This window comes from Ranitomeya variabilis, chromosome 4, assembly GCF_051348905.1.
Source record: "Ranitomeya variabilis isolate aRanVar5 chromosome 4, aRanVar5.hap1, whole genome shotgun sequence".
Taxonomy (NCBI): domain Eukaryota; kingdom Metazoa; phylum Chordata; class Amphibia; order Anura; family Dendrobatidae; genus Ranitomeya; species Ranitomeya variabilis.
This window is the reverse complement of record NC_135235.1, coordinates 724,385,111-724,405,447: the sequence shown is the minus strand read 5'-3', so window position 1 is coordinate 724,405,447 and position 20,337 is coordinate 724,385,111. Positions and strand designations below refer to the sequence as shown.

Here is a 20,337-nt window from a genome sequence, read left to right as displayed (position 1 = left end):
TTATGAATATTCGCGCTGATACACCTAGGTAAAATTGAAAAATGACTGGTTAACAGTGTGAGCTAGCTTTGGGCCTTGTAGAGCTAGCTTTGGGCCTTGTACCTGTTCACACCAGTCAGTACAAAGAGGACCCATAAGATAGTATAACATATAGAATGATCTGTGGGCAGTGTGGATAAAGGGGAGAAGTGAACAGGATTAAAATACTGTAGACCTTGTGCCTATTCACACTAGTTTAATTGTGAAAGATGCCCAGTTAGTTGTTCATGCATATAAATACTGGTAGGTACTGTTAGATAAAAGGGCTGTATTCATTAACCCCTATTTCCACAAGAAAAAGTTATGCAATTATACACAATAAAGAACAATACATATTCATTATGATAATAACAAAAGAGAAACCTCACTAAACGCACAAAAAAATCAATAATCTATAAAAATTGACAGAGATAGAGGCGTTCAAAAATAGGACAAAATTAGTACCGTATTTTCCGGCGTATAAGACGACTGGGCGTATAAGACGACCCCCCAACTTTACCAGTTAAAATATAAAATCTTCTTAAAAGTCGGGGGTCTTCTTATACACCCTATGTCGTCTTATAGGGCCGGTGAATATGTGCCTTTTGGGGGGGGGGGGAGTGATCCTGATGACGAGGGGGCGTCTCACAGGAAAGTGAGTATCCCCCATTACCTTATCGTAGCGGTGCAGCGTGGGGGTCTCAGTGCTGGGAGTGGCGGCGGCGGCTGCTGTGCTCTGGTGCGGCGGCTGCTGTGCTCTGGTGCGGCGGCTCCTCTTCTGTGTGGGGCCTCTGTGCTGTGCGGTGGCGGTGGCGGCGGCATATCTTTATCCAGTTGGGGCTCCTCCGGCATCTCCTTAGCCCTGGAGGCCCCGCCGCAACTCCATGAGTGCAATGCAGCGGCCATTTTCCCGGAGGCAGCTCAATAGGTGCGATGCGGTGGCCTCCGGGAAAATGGCCGCTGCTCAGATTCAGATCTCGTCCCGAAATCTCGGGACACGAGATCTGAATCTGAGCAGCGGCCATTTTCCCGGAGGCCACCACATTGCACCGATGGAGTTGCGGCGGGGCCTCCAGGGCTAAGGAGATGCCGGAGGAGCCCCAACTGGATAAAGATACGCCGCTGCCGCCGCCACCTCACAGCACAGAGGCCCCACACAGAAGAGGAGCCGCCGCACCAGAACACAGCAGCCGCCGCCGCTCCCAGCACTGACACCCCCACGCTGCACCGCTAGGATAAGGTAATGGGGATTACTCACTTTCCTGTGAGACGCCCCCTCGTCATCAGGATCACTCCCCCTCCCCACCCACCATATACACCGGCGTACAAGTCGATTCCCGGCGTATAAGACGACCCCCGACTTTTAAGAAGATTTTCGGGGGTTAAAAAGTCGTCTTATACGCCGGAAAATACGGTAGTTCTACGTCTATAAGCATGAGAACATATACACAATAAGACGTATATAGAACAAAATATAAAGTTTATTAAACAGAAAAGAGACAATACACCAAGATAAAAATAGCCACTGGTGTCTGGAAAAATCAGACTAGATCTGAGTGGCACCACATTGGGTAGGGGGCAAAAATACAAAAACGAGTAAACGGCATAAGGTAACAATGTTATACTAGGTAAAAACACCCACATGTCCAAAAAAGACAGTCTGAAATAATACATTTAACAAAATTTTTTTCACCATAGCTGCATCTATATATTAGAAAAAGGTCACAGTATAAAGAGATTAATGATGACAAGACCGCCACATACTGCCAATAAATATCAAGGATACTACATAATGATGACAAAAATGCCTTACCAATACCCAAATAATGGTGCCACTTCCCCTACGCGCGTTTCGGCGGCGTGCCTTTGTCACTCCCCCACTCGCCGTTTTCTGCTGTCACTCACGCTGGTCTGGTCATATGGGCGTGGTGACAGCGCTGTTTCTCCCCCAGAATCCTGCTCATCATTACGTTGGTGGCGTAGTGGTGTGCGCATGTCCAGCAGGCGAATCCACTACCCAGGAGATGAATAACAGCGCGGTCTTCGCTATTCAGCCGTTTACCGGTGGGCGCGGCCATCTTTCCCGTGGCCGCGCGTGCGCAGATGGAGCGCTCTGCTGCCCGGGGCTTCAGGAAAATGGCCGCGGGATTCCGCGCAAGCGCAGATGGAGATCACGGCGGCCATTTTCCTGAAGCCCCGGGCAGCAGAGCGCTCCATCTGCGCACGCGCGGCCACAAGAAAGATGGCCGCGCCCACCGGTAAACGGCTGAATAGCGAAGACCGCGCTGTTATTCATCTCCTGGGCAGTGGATTCGCCTGCTGGACATGCGCACACCACTACGCCACCAACGTAATGATGAGCAGGATTCTGGGGGAGAAACAGCGCTGTCACCACGCCCATATGACCAGACCAGCGTGAGTGACAGCAGAAAACGGCGACTTTACAAAGGTATTTCGGCAGCTTAGGTAGGTAATAAAGGCACACAAAAGACACTAATGTAACGCCCAGCTCTGCCCCTATTTAACGCTATTTTTAGCTCATCTTCAAAAAACGGGGTGACAGGTTCCCTTTAAAATTACATTTACAGTGAATGCTTTTTTTCACCATTGAAATCAATGAAAAAATGGAAAAATGCAGTAAAGAGGCTACGTGTAAACACAAACTAAGGGGTGAAGGAAGCTTATTTTTTCTCTTTTTTTAAATTGCCTTAAATACTGTACAAGAACGAATGTTTTTATTTGGAAAAAAAGTGGCGTAATACTCCAACAACATTCATCCCAAAAGCAACCTGAGAGTCAGAGGTGCATCCAGCCATCTTCCCCATGCTGTTCTCATTCCAATTTAGCGCAGTTTTCATCCATTTCAGCAATTTTCTGCCCCCTCAGTCTTCCTGGAAAAGTCTGCTGAGCATGCGACCTGTTGACTCAAATATCGAGCACTGAAGTATTTTACCGCTCGCTCATTGCTAATAATGACTGCTATCTGTGTGGGATTTTTGATGTTTAAAAGGGTTGTCCACTACTAGGACAACCCCTTCTTATTCCTCATGATTTTTTACTTATTTATTTATTTAACCCCTTAAGAACCAGGGTTATTTCCATTTTTGTCTTTCCATTTTTTGCTCCCCTTCTTCACACAGCCATAGCTTTTTTTATTTTTCCGTCAATACGGCCATGTGAGGGCTTGTTTTTTGCAGGACAAGTTGTACTTTTGAAAGGCACCATTGATTTTACCATACCATGTAAGGGAAAATGGGAAAAAAAAAAAATCAAAATGCGGTGAAATTGCAAGAAAAGTGCAATTCCACAAGTTTTTTTTATTTTTTTTTACCATGTTCACTAAATTCTAAAACTGACCTGACATTAGGATTCTCCAGGTCATTACAAGCTCACAGACACTAAACTTTTTTATTTAAGTGGTGAAAAAAAATTCCAAAGTTTGTAAAAAAAAAAATAAAAAAAAAAGATGTTGCCATTTTCCGAGACCCATAGCGTCTCCATTTCTCGGGACCTGGGACTGGATGAGGGCTTATTTTTTGTGCACCTGTCTGATGTTTTTATTGATACCATTTTGGTGTAGATAGGATCTTTTGATTGCCAGTTAATGCATTTTTTGCATTTTATTGGAATGTTGCAGCGACCAAAAAAACATAATTCTGGTGTTTCAATTTTTTTTCTCGCTACACCGTTTACTGATTGGATAAATTCTTTTTATATATTGATAGAGCGGGCGATTCTGAATGCGGTGATCCCAAATATGTGTATATTTGTTTTTTTATTTATTTATTTTTTTGAATAGGGCAAGAGGGGGTGATTTGAACTTTTATATTTTTGTATTTTTTAGTATTTTCAAAAACATTTTTTTACTATCTATCTGCTCCAATAGTCCCCATGGGAGACTAGAAGCTGCACTTGTCTGATTGCTTCTGCTACATAGAGCAGGGCTGCAGCCCTGCTCTATGCAGCAGATATGCTCACTTGCCATGAGCGCCGACCGCTGGGCGATGCTCATAGCTATACGGCTATGACAACCACAGGAGTCTCCTGCTGACCCCGGGTTGTCATGCCAACCCATTAGCGTCCAGCGGTCATGTGGGAGGATTCTATCCATCATTGGACATTAAGGGGTTCAAATAAAAATATTTATAGTCATCTCCCCTGCTGGAGGGGCTTTTCCCCTGTGTGGATTCCATGATGTTTTACAAGTTGTGATTTCTTCACAAAACGTTTTCCACATTCTGAACAGGAAAAGGCTTCTCCCCTGTGTGAATTCTCTGGTGCTTAACAAAATCTGATTTATGGTTAAAATATTTTCCACATTCTGAACATGAAAAAGGCTTCTCCCCTGTGTGAATTCTATGGTGTCTAACAAGATGTGATTTCGTCACAAAATATTTTCCACATTCTGAACATGAGAAAGGCGTCTCCCCTGTGTGAATACTCTGGTGCTTAACCAAATATGATTTCTCTACAAAATATTTTCCACATTCTGAACATGAAAAAGGCTTCTCCCCTGTGTGAATTCTCTGGTGCTTAACCAATTCTGATTTCCGGGTAAAATATTTTCCACATTCTGAACATGAAAAAGGCTTCTCCCCTGTGTGAATTCTCTGGTGCTTAACCAATTCTGATTTCTGGGTAAAATATTTTCCACATTCTGAACATGAAAAAGGCTTCTCCCCTGTGTGGTGTCTATGGTGTTTAACAAGACTTGATTTCGTCACAAAACATTTTCCACATTCTGAACAGAAAAAAGGCTTCTCCCCTGTGTGGAGTCTCTGATGTTCGATAAGTTGTGATTTGTGTGCAAAACATTTTCCACATTCTAAACATGAAAAAGGCTTCTCCCCTGTGTGAGTTCTATGGTGGTCATCAAGAGTCCCTTTCTTATTAAAACATTTCCCACATTCTGGACATGAAAAAGGCTTATCCCCTGTGTGGTTTCTCAGGTGGATATCAAGATTACATTTCTGGATAAAACATTTCCCACATTCTGAACAGGAAAAAGGCTTTTCTCCTGTGTGGATTCTTTGGTGTCGATCAAGATGATGTTTCCAGTTAAAACATTTCCCACATTCTGAACATGAAAAAGACTTCCTTGTTTTAGGAGCAGTTTGTTTTTTAATGCCTCTTTTGGGTCTTGGATTTTCCTTAGTAGTCGGTAGTGAATCAGATGACAGATCTTTGCTGCGAAGGGATGATGGTATATCTGAAGTAATGGCATTCACTTCAATTGTATCCTGTGAGATCTCAAGATCATCGGATTTTAAAATTGAAGATGTCAGCTGTCCCTCTGATCTCCAGGTACAGTCATCTGTCAAGAATAAAACCAATTATTTTTCAATAAAATGTCCTTGAACTTTATATTTTTGAACATTTCTCCTAAAACTGTCTGTAAAAATGGTAAGTTGATGTACACTCACTGGCCACTTTATTAGGTACACCTGTCCAACTTCTTGTTAACACTTAATTTCTAATCAGCCAATCACATGGCGGCAACTCAGTGCATTTAGGCATGTAGACATGGTCAAGACAATCTCCTGCAGTTCAAACCGAGCATCAGTATGGGGAAGAAAGGTGATTTGAGTGCCTTTGAACGTGGCATGGTTGTTGGTGCCAGAAGGGCTGGTCTGAGTATTTCAGAAACTGCTGATCTACTGGGATTTTCACGCACAACCATCTCTAGGGTTTACAGAGAATGGTCCGAAAAAGAAAAAAAATCCAGTGAGCGGCAGTTCTGTGGGCGGAAATGCCTTCTTGATGCCAGAGGTCAGAGGAGAATGGGCAGACTGGTTCGAGCTGATAGAAAGGCAACAGTGACTCAAATCGCCACCCGTTACAACCAAGGTAGGCCTAAGAGCATCTCTGAACGCACAGTGCGTCGAACTTTGAGGCAGATGGGCTACAGCAGCAGAAGACCACACCGGGTACCACTCCTTTCAGCTAAGAACAGGAAACTGAGGCTACAATTTGCACAAGCTCATCGAAATTGGACAGTTGAAGATTGGAAAAACGTTGCTTGGTCTGATGAGTCTCGATTTCTGCTGCGACATTCGGATGGTAGGGTCAGAATTTGGCATAAACAACATGAAATCTTTGGGATGTGGTGGAACGGGAGATTCGCATCAGGGATGTGCAGCCGACAAATCTGCGGCAACTGTGTGATGCCATCATGTCAATATGGACCAAAATCTCTGAGGAATGCTTCCAGCACCTTGTTGAATCTATGCCACGAAGAATTGAGGCAGTTCTGAAGGCAAAAGGGGGTCCAACCCGTTACTAGCATGGTGTACCTAATAAAGTGGCCAGTGAGTGTATATACTCGAGTATAAGTAGAGGTTTTCAGCACATTTTTTTTGTGCTGAAATCACCCCCCTCAGCTTATACTCGAGTGAGGTGTCCAGAACATGGAGGGGGAGAGGCAGCGGCGGAGCAGCGGGTCACAGAGATAGGACCCGGCTGCTGCAGCTAACTCCGGTGCCCGCTGTGAAAAAGAAATGAATATTCATTTCTCTGTAATAGCTTGCGCAGTGTCAGCTGCAGCTGCCGGTCCTGCAGCTGCCGGGAGGTCACGTGTGCCGCAACTTAACAGAGATGAATATTCATTCTGAATATTAATTTCTCTGAAGTAGCGGCACACATGACCGCCTGGCGGTTGACGCTGTGTGCTAATTAATACTCACTGCCCCACACACATAGTTCCGGCATTGGGAGCGGTGAGTATTCTGGAAGCTGTGCTCTGCTTGTGAGCAGCGCATGACGTCCCTGCCATGCAATGCTTACAAGCATAAAGCAGCTGCTGGCATCGAGACAAGACGCTGCGAGGGAGCAAAGGAAGGTAAGTGTAATTTTTTTTTGTTTTTTTTTGATGGGGGCCAATCATACAAGGATAGGGATGGGGCCGTGCATACAAGGATAGGAATGGGGCCGCGTACACAAGGATAGGGATGGGGCCGCGCATACAAGGATAGGGATGGAGCCGCGCATACAAGGATAGGGATGGGGCCATGCATACAAGGATAGGGATGGGGCCGTGCATACAAGGATAGGGATGGTGCCGCGCATACAAGGATGGGGTGGAGCCATGCATACTAGGATAGGGATGGGGCCGTGCATACAAGGATAGGGATGGTGCCGCGCATACAAGGATAGGGATGGGGCCATGCATACTAGGATAGGAATGGGGACATGCATACAAGGATAGGGATGGGGCCATGCATACAAGGATAGGGATGGGGCAATGCATACTAGGATAGGAATGGGGACATGCACACAAGGATAGAGATGGGGCCATGCATACAAGGATAGGGATGAGGCCATGCATACAAGGATAGGGATGGGGCCATGCATACTAGGATAGGAATGGGGACATGCACACAAGGATAGAGATGGGGCCATGCATACTAGGATAGGGATGGGGCCATGCATACTAGGATAGGAATGGGGACATGCATACAAGGATAGGGATGGTGCTGCGCATACAACGATAGGGGTGGGGCAGCGCATACAAGGATAGGGATGGGGCCACGCATACAAAAATAGTGATGGGACCATGCATACAAGGATAGGGATGAGGGGACACGCATACAAGAATAGGGATGAGGAGCCTTGCATATAAGGATAGGGATGAGGAGCCACGCATACAAGGATAGGGATGAGGGGACAATGCATACCCACCTAATACTCGAGTCAATAAGTTTCCCACTTTTTTGAGGTAAAATTAGGTGACTCGGCTTATACTCGGGTCGGCTTATACTCGAGTATATACGGTATGTAAAAATAGCTTTATTGATTTATTCTCATTTGCACAAGGAAAGACTAGAAGCAATGGGATGAAACTGAAGTGGAGGAGACACAGATTGGATGTTAGAAAAAAAAACCTTTTGACAGTGAGGGTGATCAATGAGTGGAACAGGCTGCCACGAGAGGTGGTGAGTTCTTCTTCAATGGAAATGTTCAAATAGCAATATGACTTTTATAAAAAAAAAATCCACCGTGGGGCCCTAGGCAAAAATTTAAAGTGGGGCCCCAAATGATAACATTGTAAAATCACACAAACATTTAGGTTACATTACATGAGCAAGATGCGGACACAGTTGGTGGAGGGGCCTTATATCGGCCAACAGGTCTGCCACTATTAGCTGTATGCAGGGGTGTTGCTAGGGTCAGAAAAGATTGGGGGCCCCAAGACAAAAAGTTGCCCCCAACCCCCTCTTAATTTTTTTTAATACCACGGATAATACAGTGATAACTCTCTGAGTACAGATAATGTATTAGATGTCACCTGCAGTCCTATGCAACACCAGAGATAGCAGTGATAACTCTCTGAGTACAGATAATTTAGTATATATCACATGCAGTCCTATGTAACACCACAGACAGCCATAGCGCTTCAGAGTAGGACTATGTTCACATGCAGCATTTTTTTCAGCAGCCAAAACCTTTTCTATTAGGCCGGCGTCACACTTGGCGTAAGACAATACGCCACGTATTATACGTCCGTACTACGGAGAAATGTTCCCAAAATATTGATCCGTAGTCAGGGTGTGTCAGCGTATTTTGCGCATGGCATCCTCCGTATGTAATCCGTATGGCATCCGTACTGCGAGATTTTCGCGCAGGCTTGCAAAACCGACATCTAATGGATTTATGTGCTCAAATGTTCGGTAAATCATAGATACAGTATATATATATATATATATATATATATATATATATATATATATATATATATATATATATATATATATATATATATATATATATATGTCATTGAGACACATATATATATTCTGTATTTAGATTTCATTCAGCGCGATATATGTGAAAAGCCGGTAATTCAATTGCCAGCTTTTAATTTCTCCTGTACAAACCCGACAGGATATGAGACATGGTTTACATACAATAAACCATCTCATATCCCCTTTTTTTTGCATATTCCACACTACTAATGTTAGTAGTGTGTATGTGCAAAATTTCAGCGCTGTAGCTGCTGAAATAAAGGGTTAAATGGCGGAAAAAATTGGCGTGGGCTCCCGCGCAATTTTCTCCGCCAGAATGGTAAAGCCAGTGACTGAGGGCAGATATTAATAGCCAGGAGAGGGTCCATGGTTATTGGCCCCCACGTGGCTAAAAACATCTGCCCCCAGCCACCCCAGAAATGGCACATCTGGAAGATGCGCCTATTCTGGCACTTGGCCACTCTCTTCCCACTCCCTGTAGCGGTGGGATATGGGGTAATGAAGGGTTAATGCCACCTTGCTATTGTAAGGTCACATTAAGGGTACTGTCACACAGTGCAATTTTGATTGCTATGACGGTACGATTCGTGACGTTCTAGCGATATCGTTACGATCTTGCAGTGTCTGACACGCAGCAGCGATCAGGGACCCTGCTGAGAATCGTACGTCGTAGCAGATCGTTTGAAACTTTCTTTCGTCGCTGGATCTCCCGCTGTCATCGCTGGATCGTTGTGTGTGACAGCGATCCAGCGATGCGTTCGCGGGTAACCAGGGTAAACATCGGGTTACTAAGCGCAGGGCCGCGCTTAGTAACCCGATGTTTACCGTGGTTACCAGCGTAAAAGTAAAAAAAAACAAACCGTACATACTCACCATCTGATGTCCGTCAGGTCCCTTGCAGTCTGCTTCCCTCCCTGACTGTGAGATCCGGCCGTACAGTGAGAGCACAGCACAGCAGTGACGTCACCAGCAGCTCTCACTGTACGGCTGCACTCAGTCAGAGCAGGAAGCAGACGGCAAGGGACCTGACGGACATCAGATGGTGAGTATGTATGGTTTGTTTTTTTTTACTTTTACGCTGGTAACCACGGTAAACATCGGGTTACTAAGCGCGGCCCTGCGCTTAGTAACCCGATGTTTACCCTGGTTACCAGCGAACCTCGGCATCGCTCCAGCGCCGTGATTGCAAAGTGTGACCGCAGTCTACGACGCTGGAGCGATACTCATACGACGCTGCGATGTCACGGATCGTGCCGTCGTAGCGACGAAAATTGCACGGTGTGACAGTACCCTAAGCCAGATTAATAATGGAGAGGCGTCAATTATGACACCTATCCATTATTAATCCAATTGTTGGAAAGGGTTAAAAAACACACACACATGATTAAAGGGCCACTGTCACCCCCCCCCCAGGCGTTATAAACTAAAAGAGCCACCTTGTGCAGCAGTAATGCTGCAGTCTAACAAGGTGGCTCTTTTAGTTTTTTATTAAGTTATTACCGCAATAAAACATTTTAAAAATTGGCCAAACGTACCAGATATTGTATCTGGAGGCGGTCCGAAGCGTCCTCTATCAATCCCCCAACTGCCGTCACTCTTCTCTTCAGGGCCGATGGTACCCGCCCCCTTCGCGTTGTTGCTTCAAATCTGGCGCTTGCACTGTGCGTGCCTGCCTGGGGCCTGCGCAGTCTTCTTTGTCATTCACAGCTCAGACGCAGGGTGCCTGACTGCGCCTGTGCGGGCAGTGCGGCCGCCCTGTTGCTGAATCCCCGCCCCGCACTGTGTTATTCATTATGCACAGTGAGGGGCTGGGGTTCCTGGGCATGCGCACTGCGCTGTTCAGGCGCTCCCCCATCTCGGACGCTCTCCCATCTCTGACGCTCCCCCGCCTTCCCAGGAACCCCAGCCCCGCAGTGTGCATAATGAATAACACAGTGCGGGGCGGGGATTCAGTAACAGGGCGGCCGCACTGCCCGCACAGGCGCAGTCAGGCACCCTGCGTGAGTGATGACGGCCAAAGAAGACTGCGCAGGCCCCAGGCAGGCACGCACAGCGCAGGTGCCGGATTTGAAACAACAACGCGAAGGGGGCGGGTACCATCGGCCCTGAAGAGAAGAGTGACGGCAGTTGGGGGATTGATAGAGGACGCTTCGGACCGCCTCCAGATACAATATCTGGTACGTTTGGCCAATTTTTAAAACGTTTTATTGCGGTAATAACTTAATCAAAAACTAAAAGAGCCACCTTGTTAGACTGCAGCATTACTGCTGCACAAGGTGGCTCTTTTAGTTTATAACGCCTGGGGGGGGTGACAGTGGCCCTTTAAAAAGTAGTTTAATGAAATAAACACAGCGGTTGTTGTAATAATTTATAATGTAAGTACAGATCCAGCTTTCCTTTCAGCACCTGGGGGATTACAGACACGAGCGAGTGGTTTATCGCAGCTCGTGCCTGTAATATTAGTTAACCCCTTCAGATGGATTACCTTGTTGGACGTGACCGGACATCTGAAGGTATGTATCTTGTGCGTTTATTATTTTGCCAAGCGAGGGCCTGGAAATGGATTGAGAGAACAATAAATTATTACAACAACCGCTGTGTTTATTTCATTAAACTACTTTTTAATCATGTGTGTGTGTGTTTTTTAACCCTTTCCAACAATTGGATTAATAATGGATAGGTGTCATAATTGACGCCTCTCCATTATTAATCTGTTTTAATGTCACCTTACAATAGCAAGGTGGCATTAACCATTCATTACCCCATATCCCACCGCTACAGGGAGTGGGAAGAGTGTGGCCAAGTGCCAGAATAGGTGCATCTTCCAGATGTGCCTTTTCTGGGGTGGCTGGGGGCAGATGTTTTTAGCCACGGGGGGGCCAATAACCATGGACCCTCTCCTGGCTATTAATATCTGCCCTCAGTCACTGGCTTTACCACTCTGGCGGAGAAAATTGCGCGGGAGCCCACACCAATTTTTTCTGCCATTTAACCCTTTATTTTAGCAGCTACAGCGCTGAAATTTTGCACATACACACTACTAACATTAGTAGTGTGGAATATGCAAAAAAAGGGGGATATGAGATGGTTTACTGTATGTAAACCATGTCTCATATCATGTCGGGTTTGTGCAGGAGAAATGAAAAGCCGGCAATTCAATTACCGACTTTTCACTAACACCGCTGCGTATTTCTCGCAAGTCACACTGCTGGTCCGTGTGGAATCCGTATTTTTCTCGCCCCCATAGACTTTCATTGGCGATTTTTTTTTGCGCAATACGCTGACAAACGCAGCATGCTGCGATTTTGTACGGCCGTAGAAAGCCGTATAATACTGAACAGTAATATACGGCTGATAGGAGCAGCCCCATTGAGAATCATTGTGCCGTATGTAATGCGAGTTTTACGGACGTAGTTTCTGCGCTCTTACGTCCGTAAAACTCGCATGTGTGACGCCGGCCTTAGCAGTAAAAATGTTGTGTTCAAAGCACCTGTTTTTCCGCTTGTTTTGTGTCTTTTTTCAGCTTTTTTTTGGAGTGAGGATGTTTGCTTTGTCTCCAGTATGTTTAAGACCACATTCATACGATCAGTATTTGGTCAGTATTTCACATCAGTATGTGTAAGGCTAGTTTCACACTAGCGTTAACTGCAATACGTCGCAAATGCGTCGTTTTTGCGAAACGCCGCATCCAGCAAAAGTTTTTGCTGGATACGTTGTTTCGTCATAGAGTAACATTAGCGACGCATTTGCGACGCATTTCCAAACGGTGAATGCGTTTGGCGGCGTTTGGGCGTATGGTAGCGGTCCGTCGGGAGAAAAAAACGTTACATGTAACGTTTTTTGCTCCCGACGGTCCGCTTTTTCCGACCGCGCATGCGCAGTCGGAACTCCGCCCCCACCTCCCCGCACTTCCCCGCACATCACAATGGGGCAGCGGATGCGTGGGAAATATGCATCCGCTGCCCCCGTTGTGCGGCGGAGACCACACTAGCGTCGGGAACGTCGGCCCGACGCGCAGCGACGGGTTGTTCCCGACGCTAGTGTGAAAGTAGCCTAAGCCAAAACCAGGAGGGTGAGAAATTCAGAAGTGGTGACGTGTTTCTAAGGGTATGTGCACACGCTGCGGATTTTGCTGTCGATCTGCAGCAGTTTTCCATGCGTTGTACAGCACCATGTAAACGTATGGAAAACAAAATCCGCCATACACATGCTACAGAAAATACCAAGCGGAAACGCTGCGTGGTATTTCCTGCAGCATGTCCATTACTTGTGCAGATTCCGCAGCGTTTTACACCTGCTCCATAATAGAAATCTGCAGGTGTAAAAACGCAGGCGAAATCCGCACAAAAAACACGGTAATTCTGCGTTTTACCTGCAGATTTTTAGGAATCTGCGTGGAAATATCCGCAGCAGATTCCACAATGTGTGCACATAGCCTCCTTGTTCCACTGCTGTTTCTGCATTACAAATACTGAACATGTGAATGAGACCTAATAGTTTAATTCACCAAAACCACTTACAAAATTGCAGTGAAAAATGCCGTTGCAATATCTGCAGCTTTTTTATTCTTTCATTGCTTTATACGGGTGAGAACACACTGAAAGAACTGACCCGCTACAGATTTAAAAAGCGCTACAGGTCTGAAATCCAGTCAGAAAACAAACAAGCGCCTGCAGGAGATTTCGGAAATCTCCTATGTTTTGCTGGCACTTTATAAAGCAGCTTTTCGCCATGTTCATATGCAGAATTTTTGCATCTCTTTCTTCTGCAAATAAGAAGTTTACAGCATTTTACAGCACAAGCAAAAACTGCGATTTTCAGAAATCTCCTGCACACCCTTTCATTTTCTCCTGACTGAATTTCACAACTGCAGCCTTTTTTAAATCTGCAGCGTGTCGCTTTCAGCAATTTTTTTCACCCGTAGAAAGCAATGAAAAAGTTAAAAAAAACTGCTGCAACGTTGTTTTTCACTGCGTTTTTTGTGAATAAACCTAACTTTATTAAACATGTACTGTAGACAAAATGCATACTGTAAAAAACAAACAGCAAAAGCTCTAAGGGTGTGTGTCCACAGTCAGTAAATGCTGCGAGTCGGCTGCTGTGCACTTGTGCAGCGTCTAACCCACAGCGGCCAGATGTTACAGTATAGTGGATGGGATGCCAAGAAATTCCATCTCTACTGTGTGTACACTGACACCTGCACCTCACCTGCGGAGACGGACATGGGGCGCGTCTGTCCAGGCTGCAGCATGCCAATTTATATGGCGTAGGCGCGAGTCTCTACAAGAGAAATCTCTCCAGTGCAATGTATAGGACGCGGTGATTCTGCACAGATCAATGAACACACGCGGAATCACCTGTGTTCAAAACATGGCAGCACTTTGGACGCAGAACATTTCCACTGCATCCAAGGGGCTGCCATTTCCGGATCCTCTGCACATACCCTAAAGAATGGGTGTTTTGAAAGCAGTGTTTTTACTGCCAAGAGAGCAGGTTTTGGCTGCAAAAAAAATGCACCAAAAAAGCTGATTCCTATGCACACTTGTACTATATATGTGTATGGTTTACCCTTCATTTATTTCTATATAATAAATGCCCTGATTCAGCAGACAATATTCCTGCCTTGTGTCATCCAGACAGTAGTGACAGCAGGTCGCCCTGTCAGATTACCAGCAGTGATTTAGTGACTGGTCAGAGCCTATGCTGATCCATGCTGTATGTGACTGTGAAACCTGATCCTACAGCAATCAGCACAGAGCTCTAAGACCACAGTGAGTAAATCACTGCACTGAGGGGGTCTCAAGGGGGGTTTGAGAGAGACGCTCTGAGACTACAAAGCAATGCACAGCATTATTCTCCGCTGAACACTCTCTGAGCACTTCATACAGGGGTTGCAGATGCAGGGGCCCCCTTGTAGGTGGGGGCCCCAGGGGTCTGCCTGGTCTGCCTGTGCCAAACGCCGGCCCTGCCCAGAGGACTCCTTAAGGGTATGTGCACATGCTGCAGATTTTGCTGCGGATCCACAGCATTTTCGCAGCTGCGGATCCGCAGCGGTTTCCCATGCATTTACAGTACCATGTAAAGCTAAGGGAAATTAAATCCGCAGTGCACATGCTGCGGAAAAAAAACGCGCGGAAATGCAGCTGTTTATTTTCCGCAGCATGTCAATTCTTTGTGCAGAATCCACAGCGGTTTTTCACCTGCTCCAATAGAAAGCTGCAGGTGAAAACCCGCAGCGGAATCCGCAATAAAAACCACAATAAATCTGCAGGAAAAATTACAGTGGTTTTGCACTGCAGATTTATCAAAACCGCTGCGGAAAATTCCGTAATGGAATCCGCAGCGTGTGCACATGGCCTTAATGCAGCGTCAGTCAGTCCCACTATTGACCGAACTCCACAGGTGGCATAACGACAGACTTTAAACACTTTTCCCTTAAAACACCGTTCCCCTTTAACGTTGAGGCCCAGGGCCACGGACCGGGTCGCAGCCACCGTGACATTCCCCCTCGAGACCGGACCCGATACGGAGTACCCCACTGCCCTGGGGGCGACTCATTATCATTTCCATAATGGAGTTACTTTATGAGGTTTTAAACTGCTCTGGTTTTCTGCATTGTGTCATACTAAGGCTTGTGAAAATGGTGTGTAGCATCTCGCCTGGGATCCACACCTGCCACCTCTACTTCTGTCACCAGGCATGGCCTCATTCATTCTGCAGGCAGCACTGGGGATGGAAGAGATATCGGAACCAGAAGCTCTGGATGGTGCAGGCTCTGCTCAGCCACTTAGATTGGGGTTGCTGTGAACTGTAGTGCCATCCAGTCAGGCATTATGGGTGTGTGTGCTGTCCATCTGGAGTAATCTGCTTCCTGCTTTCGCCAATTGGAAAGCACCCCACCCTACTAAAGCTCAAACCTAATTGCAGGAAGATGCCAGATACAGCCTTGTTCTCCTCTGGTTCAGTCCTCTGTGCTAAGCTGCTGTGACTCCTTAGTGACTAATCTTGCTTCTTATGATTTTGTATTTTCTCTGCTCTCGTGGATCTGACCCAACTACTTGACTATTCGTCATCCCACCTCACTCCACAGAACAGCAGGTAACACCATGGCCCAAGCCTAGGGATCTCTGTGTAAGAACAGATCCATGTAAAGAATGTTGAGCAAGGCAATCCTTGGGATCTGCAAAGCTGAGTAGATAGTGCCAAGCCTGATTGTGGTAGCCATATTTTGAGCTGCCAGGGAACCAATACATCGTGTCTGGAATCTATTCCAACAAGATATGCATTCAAATAGCTAAATGGCGCTCCTTCCCTTCTTAACCCTGCCATGTGCCCAGACAGTAGTGTACAACCGTATACAGGGTATTGTTGGATTCAAGAGATGTTGGAAAATAATTTGTGAGGTCCATTTGTTTCCTATTATCCTTTGTGAAGAATTCCAAAGTTATCACCACAAAAAGCGACATGTCAGATGTCAAAAATGGGAGTATTTTGGGCAGTAACTACTGTAGTCAAAAACTGACTATGGACAATAACACATCTATCAAAATGTTCAAACCAACAGTCTCCATCAGTAAAATATGAGTAGTGGTATCAACTCTCTGGAGTAATTAGAGTATGGGGCTCGGTGGCTCTTGGCAATCTAAACTATCGTAAGGGCCAATATTTTCTATCAGATGAGTTTCAAGAAAAAATATTAGACATTTAAAGAGAACTTTTTATAATACTGCAGAGCTGGGGCATCTTCAATTTAGATCTCCCACATCTGGAAGAGGTAATGGAGACTTTAAAAAAAATAAATAAATAAATACCAGGGAGTTCCAAACTTACAAACTCACCTAACTGAGGCAGGCTGATCCTACCACAATCAAACTATCAACCAGAATGAACATGTTAAAAAAAAACACAAAAAAAACATAGAACTAAAAATGTGTTACATCTCCCCATAAAAAAGTATGTACGAGGGGAGAACTCCAACACTAAACTGGAGTTGCACTCATTTATGGTGGACCATTGGAGATACTATGAGTCCTGACCAGAAGAGTAGAGAAAGTATTCGTGCCCCCATTTCAGGAGAGATTGTGCAGTAATCTGAATTCCTTAGGATTGAAAACATAATGGAATTTATGACGTGGGGTGAATCTATGAAACCAGGACTGGAGCCAACACATCTCCTGCAGGCGTGAATAAATGTATATTACAGCCATCAGCCACGCACAGCTTAGAGATATATCATGGCACAGGTGTAATGTTTTTTATGTAGTTTATCACAATCCTCCTTGAAATTAGTTAGTTTTTAATACAAATTGAAAAGTCAGGAGAAAGGGAAACTCTGTTGATATTGTACAGAAATTCACACTTGGCCTCACTGCACATTTAATGCTGTTGATCATAAAAGTGAAGTTTGTCCAGAAAGACTGGACCTGGTCTTGTAGGGACCATATGAGCACATTCAGCAGCACAGAAGGGAGAGAAGATAGATTCATAAGATATCAGGGTTCTAGGAAGCCAACAGCATCATTACCCTCCGCTTTCACTTACAGGCCATCATAATATCTTGTCAGCACATTCTACGTACGTTGTTATTTGGCTTTGAAGTCTACAGACCTGGGCAGGTAACGGTCAGCGTGATATAATCCCTGGTGGATCCTGTGTAAGAAGGTGGCTGGGACCCTCGTGTGCCTTCTCTCTCCTGGACTCTGTTCGCACGTTCACATGTGGCACCTCACTGTGTATGACTGTTCATATATTGCAATGTGATGTAATGTTTATATACCATAATGTGAATGTACTCAATGGGTACTGTTTATAGGATTGGGGTTAGAATAGAATATAGGATAGGCTAGAACTGTAGTGGGGCTAGAATAGAGGGGGGCACAGTAGTGATAGATGATAACATAGAATAGAGCAGGAGGTAGGCAGCATAGGGGTTAACTAAAGGGGAGGTACAGCAAGGAGCAGGGAAGTATAATCAGGATACTTCCTGATTAGAGACAGACACCCGGGCAGCCTTGCCAAGGGTAGGGTGCATGCAGTGTATGAGACAGCTGTAGGTCATGGGGGTAAAGCTGCGGATGGCAATAAGGTGCTGGAGAATAGTACAGTCAGGCATCAGCTCAATAGGATCATCCTCAGGGCGGTTCTGGGGTCTAAAACTGGGGTGGAAGTCAGTAAGATGAACTCCTGGCACCTTTGCAAGATGGAATCGGACAAGGGGCTGGCAAGGAGCTGGTGATGCAGGAAGTACGGAAGGTACACGGATTGTCCACAGAAATGGCATGGATTGCCGGGAGAGAAGGAGAGGTTATAGAGGAAATGGAGTCTGCCCAGAAGGAAGGGAAAGTGCAAGATATGATGCTTTGTGTGAAATGTACTGCAAAAGTGATGGGTGCCCATGTTATCAGTAAAGTTGAATTGTTTGAAAAGGACTGTGATGCTGCAGTGTTTTATGGAACCTGGAATCCTGAAGCTGGAGTGAAAGAAACCGAGGGAACTGAATGAGTACTCTGCTGCACACATCACACACACACAACAGAAAGAACTCTGTATTTCATCTGTGGGGCGCCAGGGTGTGGAAACACTACAGCTCGTTGCCACGACTACCACCCTGGCCGCCTTACACCTGCAGGTTGTAAGCGCTATACAAAAGGGTTTTAACAGTTTCACAAAGCCATTTAAACATTTTTGGATGGAGGAGAATGTTATGCTCTACCGGCAAAATGGGGATCACATGACTGTGCCACGTCCGAACTACACCATTGATAAAGCAGCCACAGCCGGTGACTGAGAAGAATCTGTGACTTCTCTGTAGTTAGTGGTCACTACTCACCTGGGTAGTCATATGTAGGAATCTCCTCTTTACACCGCTCATCACCCCTCATATATGTCTCTGTAGTATTAATATGGGTCAGATCTTCACCCTGAAATAAATATTGTAAAAGTCACAGACAGATGGAGAAGTCACATCTATGATCAGCTCTAATCCTGCCATCTCCACCGTTCTCATGACACCAGTATGAAACATGTAATACTGGTGGATAAAACAAGACTGAGCACAAGACCTTCCCCACCGTCTACTCATAATAGGAGAGATCTCATGACACCTTCTCTCCATCTACCTGATGATCCTGAGGAACACTGGGATCTTCTTGTTTACAGTCCTGTGGAAGAAGAGGACAGGGACATCTCTCGGGTGTTGTCCTCTTACTGGATAGATCTGGAGGAAACACACACAGGGACTGAATTCATTCCTTACATACAGATAATTATAGGCCGTGTGTATTTAATCCTATTACCTGGCGATGTGAGGGGCTGGGGAACCTCCATCATGACGTCCTCATACAGATTATTGTGTAATTCTAAATACTCCCACTCCTCCATGGAGAAATAGACAGCGACATCCTGACACCTTATAGGAATCTGACACATACAATGATACCGTCATCACTCTGATCCCTTCATAGTGTTACTGTATAATGTCCCAGCATTCCCAGCAGTGTCACCTCTCCAGTCAGCAGCTCAATCATCTTGTAGGTGAGTTCTAGGATCTTTTGTTCATTGATGTCCTCATGTATCAGTGGGTGAGGTGGAGGCTTTGTGATTGGGCTCAGGGGTCTTTCCCATCCCTCAGACACAGGGGTCTGACAGCGCTCATTAGAATTTTTTATCACTACTGTGTAATCCTGATTAAGGAGAGACACATTAATAAATCTCACTACAGACATTTCCAGATCCCTCACCTCTTGAGTTCTGTCCAACAGTTTTATTGCCATAAATAAGAATTATGTAATGTGACGCTATCAAAATCTCTCACCTCTCCAGTAAGACGGAAGAGGATCTCTAGGGTGAGGTGTAATATCCTCTCGGCCATCTTGTCCCTCTTCATATCCATTCTTGATGGGTAGTTAAGAAAAATTATCTTAATATAGAAGATGTCTACTGAAAGGATCGGATATTGTAGGGACCTGAATAGGAAGACGATGAGAGGATGAATCATTACAAAGAATTCTAATAATAAAATTACTGGAGATAACAAGGGAAACATTTCAGAAGACAGAACCTGTAGATGTTGTATTCTCTAGTCTTGTATGGACTGGAACATAAGCTGAGTTACTGAGTAAGAAATCTCCTCCATGCAACCAATCACTGGCTATGTCACTCACTGCTTCGGCAATTAATTTGCTGTAGGAATCACAAGTTCGTTGGGAAAGAACAGAAGATACAGAGTCTGGCAGGGACCCAAGCAGCAATTACCGTATTGTTCAGACTACAGAATGCACTTTTTCCCCAAAAAATTTTTGGTGGAAAATGGGGGTGCGTCTTCTAGTCGGAATATGCTTACAATTAGTGTGATGGCAGTAGGAGTCGGGTGATTCTACGGCGGTCCGGCACTGCAGGGAGATCCCACTCCCTTCCTAGGCTGGTGCGGCAGTATTCAGCGGCGTGCAGTGGTGTGGGGCTCCGCCAACATTTTTGGAAAGCCCTGAGCACTGCACATCCACACTGCTGCCATGCGGTAGCCCCTGGTAAAATGTCCACTGGTTGGCACATGCACATATTGAGATCTTGGGAGATGAAA

At 45.5% G+C, this 20,337-nt stretch overlaps 1 protein-coding gene across 3 annotated transcripts in view; it reads right to left on the bottom strand.

Moving 5' to 3' along the window:
* Positions 1–3,670: 3,670 nt before the first annotated feature.
* The window catches only part of LOC143766667 (uncharacterized), a 41,333-nt gene continuing 24,666 nt past the window's right edge, over positions 3,671–20,337 (bottom strand). For 2 of the 3 annotated variants that reach the window (XM_077254516.1, XM_077254517.1), the window contains 6 exons: positions 19,573–19,723; positions 19,262–19,441; positions 19,055–19,178; positions 18,878–18,975; positions 18,589–18,679; positions 3,671–5,332 (listed from right to left, as the gene is read on the bottom strand). In XM_077254516.1, the coding sequence (XP_077110631.1) occupies positions 4,236–5,332; positions 18,589–18,679; positions 18,878–18,975; positions 19,055–19,178; positions 19,262–19,441; positions 19,573–19,650 (1,668 nt within the window). In that variant the 5' untranslated portion in view covers positions 19,651–19,723 and the 3' untranslated portion in view covers positions 3,671–4,235. Of the gene's footprint in view, positions 5,333–18,588; positions 18,680–18,877; positions 18,976–19,054; positions 19,179–19,261; positions 19,442–19,572; positions 20,190–20,337 lie in introns of those variants that run through there. The other variant, XM_077254515.1, reaches the window with a different exon arrangement.